At 31.2% G+C, this 10,507-nt stretch overlaps 1 protein-coding gene across 6 annotated transcripts; it reads left to right on the top strand.

The window, feature by feature from the left end:
• The first annotated feature begins 201 nt into the window (after positions 1-201).
• LOC109814687 (uncharacterized) lies at positions 202-7,690 on the top strand. Of its 6 annotated transcripts, none has more exons than XM_020379175.3 (8): positions 202-363; positions 1,495-1,575; positions 1,727-1,967; positions 3,062-3,910; positions 5,128-5,177; positions 5,283-5,593; positions 5,748-5,905; positions 6,256-7,690. In XM_020379175.3, the coding sequence occupies exons 3-8, from the start codon at positions 1,779-1,781 to the stop codon at positions 7,495-7,497; spliced, it is 2,799 nt and encodes a 932-aa protein (XP_020234764.1). In that variant the 5' UTR covers positions 202-363; positions 1,495-1,575; positions 1,727-1,778; the 3' UTR covers positions 7,498-7,690. The 6 variants fall into 6 exon arrangements, with proteins under 6 accessions (XP_020234764.1, XP_029130473.1, XP_020234765.1 ...); XM_029274640.2 differs by having other exon boundaries at positions 1,657-1,967; XM_020379176.3 differs by lacking the exon at positions 202-363 and adding an exon at positions 382-688.
• The last annotated feature ends 2,817 nt before the right edge of the window (positions 7,691-10,507 follow it).

Raw genomic sequence — 10,507 nt, 5'->3', positions numbered from 1 at the left:
AGTAATCTATGTGCTCAAACTGGGTTGTAAAGTGGGCCTGACAAGTTGGTAGGCTGGGCTATGTCATAATCACTGGGAAGTGACGTGTACACAATGGAGTAAAAACGCTAGCAAAAGCAAACGTTTCTGTCAGCGAGTGTGGCTCGTGTTGTTCCTTATTATTAATTATTAATATTAATGAAAAAACATGAACAAGAAAAATGAAAAAACATGAACCAAATACATTGTACAAGGACTGCTCTCACCTCTTGCCAAGTTTCTCGAAGTACTATAGAGTAGAGTAGACACAGATACTGACAATAAGAAGAGCTTTCAACTTTGGTGTATTATTGTTCAACTTACCTGTCTCTGCTTTCATCTTTTGTAAGCTGTTTCTGCTTTTCTTTTTCCTTTTTTTTTTTGGCACTTCTCCATTTTTATCATTTCTTTTTTTTTTTCTTTTTGGGTTCACAGTTCACTGCTTGCCAAAGTTTGATTCTTTTTGCTAACTGCATGACTTAGGATTATACTAATTCATTTGGGTGCTGTGGAAAATGGCTGAACAGTGAATGGAAACTTGTGATTCTTTAGTGTGAATGGACCCATTCTCTTGTTAGGTTTTGCTGCAAGGAATCTTTTTTTCTTTCTTTCCTTTGGTTTAAAGAAAAATAAATGGTGGGGTTTGTGTCTGAAGCATGTGAAGCTTCAGGTTATGAGCAAAGTTTCTTTCTTTTTGTTTTTCTGTGTTGTGTTTGGTTTTCTTCTCCCCCTTTTTTATCTTGCCAACTCTTGCTGTGTTAAATGGAGCATTTTCGTGCTTGTGCTTTGAAAATCGTGGAGTGTGGATGGTGGTGACTTGGTGGAGGCCTGGTTAGTAAAGTTTTTGTGCGGTTTCTTGTGGTAAATAAGTGTTCAATGTCAATGGGAATTGGGAATTATAGTCACTGAAAGTAAATATTCTTGTTTTGAAGATGCAGCTGTAGAAGTTTCTCTTGTTAGGGATTGCCTAAATTGGGATATCTATGTTGGAGAACCTCATAAGGACCTTATTGGTCCAGTCATTGCTATTGTTGGCTAAGGGTTCTTGATGAATTTGTTGTTATCCATGGAGAAAGAAGTTTGAGGGAATATGGACACTTATGGTTTATGAATATTGTGTCTTATACAGACTCACAGTGGTGTCTTGAACTTAAAAAGAAAGATGAACATTTTTACTTTTGCTTCTTGAATGTGCCATTTTGTCTTGGCAGCATGCTTAGCTGGTCATTTTCTTTGTGTAAATTATAAAATGTATGAGTTTCCATTTTGCTTTTGCATATAATAAAAATGAAAATTTCATGATGCCAAAACCATTTTAAGACTTTCAACAATCACAATATGCTCCAGTAAGGTTCTAATGGAGTTTTAAGTATTGATATTTCAAATTCTACAGTGAAACTTGTTTACCATCTTGCACTCATTCACACGAGATGATGCCAATTACAACTTCCTAAGAAATTTTCAACTAACTTGCAGGTTAAATCAAGAGGGAACTACAAAAAAGGACTTAAAACGGCTTTGTAGACTGAAGATATATGTTATCAGAATCCAAAATTCGTGAGTGTTGTCCTGTGATTTGTGAGATATATTCAATCTGTGTCTTTTGTTTCTATATTCATAATTTTTTTCACTGATCAGTTCTGAACACTCGATTCCCTCATGGAATGGACTTCATTGTATTGTGACGCACGTTTACTTTTGTCTTTAGTGCTTGAAGCCTAGCATCCAGTAGTTCAGGATTCTTATCTGTAGAAGAATAAATGTTGGGCAACAAAGTGTTGCTAACTTACAAAAGAAAGCGGCAATCACTAAATAGTGGTTTTATCCATGGGAGTTGTAGCCAAAATTCAATAAGTGAAGATGCTCATAATTGTTCTTTATCTGCACAAGTTAAACAGGAGAAGCAAACTGCAGAAAAGTCATCAGAAAAGCCTGAAGAAGAACTATTGGTGAGGTTCTTAAAATGCAACTTCTGGTTTTGTTGACATGTTCTCATGTTCATAGAGCATCAAGCATGTCTCCCTCTCCTTTTCTTTTTCTGCAATTCCATTTCTAGCAAGATTTGTCAAACCTCTTGCAACCCTTGGCATAAACTACTACCTAGTAGCTAGGTTGATTCATGCATTTCTATCAAATAAAAATGGTTTTTATTTTTACAAAATACTTGATTTAAGTGCATTGCTGTATTTTGGTATTGAAGATAATATTTCTAGAGTGAAAAGCTCTGATACCGTATTACTGGGGCTCATGTAGTTGTCTAAAACTCAAGTCTGACAAGTAAGGGTAGCATTGTGAAGGCCTTGTTACAACTTTTTGATAAAACAAAATACCATATTTCTGGGGCTCATGTGGTTATCTAAAACTTGTGTCTAGCATTGTGAAGGCCTTGTTACAACTTTTAGTTAAAACAAAATTTTAGATAAACAAAATTTCTGTGTTAAAAATAAAATTATTTTCATTATTCCTCATTTACTCGATGTGAGACTTGTTCCCTTTAAAACTATACTTATTAAATATCCAACAAATATCCAACTTTTGAAATACTCTTAACATTCTCATAAAATTGTAGAATACTGTGTGATACATGAAAGCAAGAAAGCCTAATACAATTTAGGATGTGAGGGGAGGAATGCAGTAGCTGATAACCAAGTAACAAATTTAAACAACCAAATCCAATTTTTACCATTTTGCACTATTTACAGGCTAGGAAGGTGTATATCTTTGTTACGAAAGTTCTTTAAATGCAAGAGCTGGTATATCATGTCCACAAACAACACTAAAGTTGAGTTTTTCTTTTTTTCCTTTTAAAGAATAATGGAAGTGCTAGAGAAATTTATCAAGTATGAAGTTTCATCTTGGATTTGTTTCATGCGGTTTACCTGGTGATCTGATGCATTGTATTGACTGCCATCAATAATATAATTGTCAATTCAAGAGCAAGTCAATTATATCTAGTGGTTAGAAAAAGAGTTTAAACTTCCTGTTATATGGTGAGCTTTTTTGATTGCATGCTGTCAGGCTTACTCATCTATACATTTTGTAGGGTACTAGTGATGAGAAATTGCCATGTTTCAGACAGCCAGATTGTTCATCATTGCATCCAGTTCAAAATTCTGGTGGCCCTAAGATAGGGGAGCTTGGAACTTGCGATGCATTACAAATGGTGACTACTACACACAAATCATTTTCAACAACACATCCAAGCGAGGATAACATCAAGAGTGATGTTGGAAAATTACCCCCTGTAGAAAAGGATTCACAGAATGATTGCGTTACTCAAAGAAATTCCTTTGCCAGTGAAAACTCTGGTAGTGGATGTGGCAACTGTTCAAATGAAAAAATTGCTTCCCTGCCAGTTGAATTGGATGCTGGGAATGATTTTAATTTACACAACTCAGAAACATTGATCACAAGGGAATTCAGTTCTGCAAATGTCAATAAATCTCCTGTTTTGAATAATTCAGTGGACAAACCTACTGATTCACACTCCAAAGATAATTTCAGGAATCCATCTGGACGTATGCTTTTGCAGACCAACTTGACCAGTTCGTTAATAACCTTCAATCGATGTTACAAAAGAAAAAAGGGTTTGGATGGAGCTGATAGGCAGAGCAACATATCACAACAGAAGGAAAACATTTCAGTGTTAACCAAGTGGAGTATGCTTGCAAATGGCAATTCATGTTCTAGTGATGAATCATCTAGTGAGGAATGTCCTGTAGAAAATGTACCAGACCTTAATCAATCAGTGGATCTTTCAAAAAGAGAGAAGGCATTGAATGAAACTCTAGATGAAAAATCTTGTAGAAGCAGCTCTAAGGTTTTTCTGACAGACCTTAATCAATCTGCTGAGTTTTCAGAAAGAGGGGAGCTTTGTCAAACTCAAGAAAAAGTATGGCTTCCTGGTGATTCTCTTGAACCTTATGGTTTGTTACTCAAAATTCTGATTGATTCATGAATTATATAATAATTTTTTTTGGAGATTATTCTAATTTGTAGAAGCTTTTTAAATTTTGTATTAGTCCTTTGAGCTCATTTTAAGATTATCATTTTCCCTCATTGCTGATCTATATATGTATTGACTGATCAATGCATTGAATCATGGGATGATTTATAAAGTAATTTATTCACTACGAAAAAGGGATTTTGTTATCAAATTCTTGGACTAGTTTATGTTGTGGAACTAGGAGTTTGAGCATGGAAACCTCATACTGTCCAAGCGAACATGTAATCTATTGAAACACGATTGGTATGTTAGTGCAACTGCAAGTAGTTATTTTCCATGGATTTGTGTATTTCCACATTGTTTTTTTTAGATCATGACTAAAATCATCTTGTAATTCAACCCGAGTATTTATCCATGAATGATGTTCATGCCCTATTCTGCACTCAACTTATTTTAAGAAGTTGGCTTAATTGCACTTTTGGTTTCTAGTTTGAATTGTGACATATGAAATCATTTTGGGGGTTAAAGTGGGAATTATATATATATATATATATATATATATATATATATATATATATTCTTTTGTATGAAATTTGGTATTTTAGTGTGACATATGAAGGATGCTTAAAACATTTTTATTTATTCAATTTATGAATATTTTTAGTAAGAAAATGAGGATTTAAAGATTTTATGTAGAAGAAAAGGGAGGAAGGTGCCCAAATTGCTTAATTTTTAAAAATGAAAGGACTTAATAGGCTTGAAAAAAAAACTTGGAGGATCAAAACCATACACAATTGAAACTAGAGGGGGACCAAAAATGTAATTAATCCTAAAATGTTTGTTAATACTTAATTGGTTTAGAATTCATTATCCAACTTGGATACAAAGTTTTGTATCCTCTTCTTTTAATTCTTTTTATTGCTTAATACCAAATATGCATTGGAGATTTAGTGACAAAGTCAACTGATAGATAGCTTAAATGACATGAGAGTAAGCATGCTTATAATAGAACTCTAAAATATTAAGCATTGCTAATGGAAATCTTGATCTTGAAATTTCCTTGGTTTCATAGAGAGATTGAGTTTGTGACCAATTTTAATGTTGATCATCAATGAATTGATTGCAGACCTCGTGAATCACAGTAACTTTTAATTTTATGACAGGTGAAGAGTACTGATTCTCCATGCTCCCCTGGCGTTGTTTCTGAAACCTGGTATATTTTAATATAACTCAAAACTGTAATTTTTTAATATTATAAATGCAATAGAAAATCATTAGCTGCTGGGAAAATTGTATATCAATGTTTTTATTATAACAGTATAGGAGACATGAGAGAGCAACTTTGTCATGGGGAAGACATGGTAAAAAATGTCCCCCATACAGACACAACAGGAGAACCGAGCCACAGTTTTCTGATTCAAAAGGAAGACCAACATCCTCATAAGGATTGCCAAGGAATCTCTATTAAAGTTGATTCAGGAGATCTCTATCCTGCTGCCACAACTGCTGATCAGGATCTAGAGAAGTCCCAGCTCTTGGCATGTGAGGTCATTGGAAATGTTCGGTGCAATGACATGATGAAAATTGGAGAACACCAACCTCAGTTTGACCTGCCTGTTAACTCTGCAGGTATGGTTTGTCACTTAGCCTTAAATATTGAAATCATGAATATGAATATATTTTTTTCTGTAATCATGAAGTTGTTAGTGTTGTGTATTTCTATGGGAAGCTTCAGCATGCTTTTCTCATTTTATTTGAAGAGTTCATATTGCATGTGATACAGATGAGCACACCGTTGATTTGAGCTTGGGTGCTGATAAGCATTCCCTTCATTTGAGGACGAGAACTCTTGGGGCCAAACTGGAATCAACAAGCAGTAGTTCTGCCATTGCTGAAGATCAAATTTCTGAGCTGGACTTTTTAAACTCTAGAAATACACAGGTATAAAGGATATTTTTCCTTTACATCTCTATAATTTCAAAGATGATATTTTATATTTTATATTATAGAAAGAACAAATTACTATGTTGCAAATCCCGGCAAACATATTCCCATTTAGGAAGAATTAACCAAAGGGGGAAATAGTGTTTAAGTGGTCAAACAATGTACCCCCAAAAAAAAAAAAAAAAAAAAACTAGGAAATAAATGTTTATCCTTATTTGGAGATATGTGCATAGCATGTGGCTGTTTGGGAATATCAACTAAGAAGTTCATATTATATCTTTCCTTTTCAAGATGATAGTTTTGCTCATTATTGATATCTGATTCTGCTTGCTCTCTTGTATATCCAGCTGATTTCAGAGGGAAAGGCTATAGATGCTGTTTGCTCAAGTAGTACTCAACCTCAGTCAGCTGGTTTAATGATGTATGAAGAAAGAATGAATGTTCAACAAGGAAAAATTGATCAACCAAAACCCATGCCAATGATTTCTCTTTCTTTGGGTTTGTCCCTGCCTATAGATCTCAAGACAGGCAACAATTCCATTGATAGTTTGTCAGTGTTGTCTTTGTCAAATTCAACCTCTGAAACTAGAGATATTGTCCAAGATGGATTATGCCGGTCATCATCACCAAACAGGAGACCATTGCTTCCCAGGCACCAGATAGTGCTTGACAACATTGCACACAGAACAAGAGCTTTAAGTGAAAGAGGAAATTTTCAAGAAAATTTGAGGCCACACCCTATCATGTGGTCTGAAGAGGAGTTGGATTTTCTGTGGATTGGTGTGAGGAGACATGGTAGGGGTAATTGGGATGCTATGCTAAGGGATCCGAGATTGCGGTTTTCACCATCAAGGGTACCAAGGGAACTTGCTGAGAGGTGGGAGGATGAACAATTAAAACTTTTGAACGATATTGGTGTTCCACAGTTCATGTATCCAGCGGCTGAAAGGACAGCAACAGCGGCGTCATTGCAAGGAAACTTTTGCTACTTGGATCCTACTTCAAGTTTCTGGGAGAGTAACCCCTTGAAGAAGCCTCTTGCCAGATTTAATTTTCAAAGTAACACCACTGCACACAGTCATAGGCCAACTGTTCGTTCCAGAAAGGCCTCTTGCAACAACATAGATAAGTATGAGTTAGGATTTTTCAATTCTCCAGGAAGCTCGAGTATTTCCAGGGAAAACTCTTACTCAAATGATTATCTATTTAATTGTTCGGCTACGACAAATAATTTGCCCCACTGGCTCAGAGAAGCAGTTAACACTCCTTCACTGAAGTCAGCTGTGCCAAATATGTCGGCAGCGATTTCGTTGAGCTCTCATCCCGAGATGCCAGGAGCTTCAGATCGTTGCTTTAATGCCGGCAAGTCATGCTTTGTACCTCAAAACTGGTTCAATGGTTTGAGGCCACATGAGTTACATATGCCAAATGGTTCTCACTATTCAACCTATTCAAGAAGAAAATGTGGGGTGGTGAAGATGAACAAGTCTCTGGAACAACGTGTCCGCAAACCGGATGACTTGATCATCATTGATAGTGACACTTCTTCTGAAGAGACCATATCTGATGATCACCGTGCCAGCTTGTAGATTCTGAAGAATGAATTTGATGTTGATAAAATGGTAACTTTGGTTAATAACTGTTGTAAGGTGTAGAAAGGTTGTAGGTGAATGATGCATGGTTTTGTAGCTTAGCAATCTGTATAACGTAGGTGATTTATGTGATTTGCTGCTAAATGAACGTTGATTTTATATTATAAATGAATTTTTTAGGGGTATTAAATGCTTTCCATTTATTTGAGGAAACAGTAAAAGATGAAATGCACTATTTTGCTATTATGTTTTTATTTTTATTATTATTTTTTTATAGATAAACTCGTTCATAAGCACTTTCAAGAAGAGAAAAAAAGAAAATGAGATGTTTCTTTATGATAAGTTAAAAATTATTTATGTACAAGTTAATATGGAAAAGTTCTCTATATAACTTCTCTTAAAAAATTACAAAGAAGCTTATGTTTATTTTATTTTTTGGAGAGATCTATTTATTTATTTTTTTCGTATATGTTTTTCTTAGAAGCTCTTTTGAAAAAGTTTATCAGGTTTTATGTATAGGTTGAGAGAAAAAAAAATAGGTTGATGAAATTCCAATCTGTCTGTATATCAATATCTATTTGTTAAATCTGAAGCATTTTCAAGTCAAACACCATTTTGTTCTTGCATTTTCAAGGGGTGTGCTTTATTTAATCTAATACTGGACGTGCTTATAAAGGACTTATAAAAGATTTTTAATTGCTTGGTTTTTGCAAATGGTATAATTTTGATAGAAGAATTAAGGGTTAATTTTAAACTTGAACTTTAGAGACAAACATTGGGAATAAAGCATTTTCTCTTGAGTTAGAGTAAGTTGGAATATATATATATATATATTGTAGTTAAGAGGAATATGACTTCTTGGAAGTGAAATTGGGAAAAAATGGTATACTTCTTTATTTTAAGTTAAAATATTTGGGATCAATGATACAAAATGGAGAAATTAATCAAGATGTGTCACAAAGCATACAAGTAAATGTTATATGATTTCAAAGGGACAACATGATGGAAATGAGAAGTTAATTAAGATGTGTCACAAAGGATATAAGAAAATTTTATGATTTCGAAGGAACAACATGATAGAAATACAAGAGGAGAATAAATGAGTGTTAAAAATGTTATATGATTTCTTATCTATTATATCGCATTGTATTTATTAATTATTAGTACGGAAAAGTTATATTTTATATATTTGTATTCTATTAAATTTTGAGAGAAGATAATTGTAATAAAAAAATAATTAAGATTTTAAAATAAAAATAATATTGAGTGGATTTGTGATTATTGAAATTGGATTTGTGGTTAGATTTACATAAATGGAGATTTATATATTAGAGAAAAAAGAAGAAGAAAGAGATTATACAATGACATGTCTTTATTTTTGTTAACATGACAATACCTAAATTTTATTTTAAAATGATATGTTGTTATAATACAAAATAACTTAACTTTTTATTATAAATAAAGTGGTAGGATTCAATCTTCTTGACGGATGCAGGAGAGACTAGATTTTTGAAAGTGAATTTGTAACTAAGATTTTGAAAGTAGATTTGTAGTTAAGTTTATTCAGATGGATATATATATATTAGAAAAAAAAAGAAATTATAAAATAATGTGACAATATTTTATATGACAACACTTAAAATTTATTTTAAAATGACATGTCGTTATAATATAAAATGATTCAGCTTTTATATTATAAATAAATTAGATATAAATTTGTGCAATGTACAACTAAAAAAATTATTTAAATTAAAAATATTATTTTATTAGTTATATATATAAGTTTTAAATATAATTTTTTTAATTATGTAATATAAGTTTGTTATTGATTTTTTACAACAAATAAATTTATTATTGTTTGTAAAGAAAAATATTATTACAAATATTTTTGGTATTTATATTTATATAAATAATCTATCATTAATCTCTTTAAAACTTAGTTTAAAATGAATATTCAAACATTTATACATTAATACTAAAATTACATAATATAATAACAATAATAAGATTAAATGAGATAAAAAATAAATCTATATTTACTATTCATAGTAAAAAAATAATACTAAAGTTACTTATTTGATTTATGTGTGACAGAAATTAAATCAGCTTCATGATAGATTTTTCGATACCCACTTCTAGTAGTTTGTGGAATAATTTTAATTAGAAAAAAGTCTATTACTCTTTTTTCTTAAAGTGAATTTGTTTGTAAATATATCTATATTAATTTAATTCAGAGTAAGAAAATTTAACTCAATAAGTTATTTAAAAATAAAAAAAATTCATACTTGAATAAATGAGTTCATTTAACGCAACTTTTTTCTCTCATATTTTAAATGTGTGATTTTTTTTATTTAATCTTATATTTTACATTTATTATTACTAAAATTATATATATATATATATATATATATATATATATTAATGTCTTTATCAATTATCATTATGCATAGCAAATTTTTTTTTTATCATTTGCAAATCAAATTTAAAGATGTATTATATGTTATCGTATTTTTGCAACATATACAAAAATATTGTAATGCAATTGTATTTAAATTTTTAAAGTATTTTGTTTGACTATTTCACTGAAATAATAGATTGTCATATGTCTCATATTTTTTTAGTATTTATTAAAGAGGTAGAGTTAAATAAAAATCAAAATGAAATGGATAAAATGAGAAGAAAAATATCGTATAAATTAAATACTTAAAAAGACTGAAATACTGTATTATAATTTTAAACAAAATATTGTTTGAAATTATTTTGTAATATATTAATAATAATTGGAATGAAATCTTTTATAATTTAATTTTAAATTATTAATTTTTGTTTTCATTCTTTATTTTTGTTTATTAGATTCAAATTCAAAAATATAAGAGTTAGGTGAATAAATATTTTAAAGAAGTTATAGTTAAAGGTAATATATTCAAATAAATATTTTCTATAACTGAATTATAAAATAATTTGTTTCAATATTTTTATCAAATTAATAAGTTAATAATAAAGAATA

This window comes from Cajanus cajan, chromosome 4 (assembly GCF_000230855.2).
Source record: "Cajanus cajan strain Asha chromosome 4, NIPB_CcT2T_4, whole genome shotgun sequence".
Taxonomy (NCBI): Eukaryota; Viridiplantae; Streptophyta; class Magnoliopsida; order Fabales; family Fabaceae; genus Cajanus; species Cajanus cajan.
Note: the sequence above shows the minus strand (reverse complement) of the source record. Positions and strands in the feature narration are given on the sequence as shown.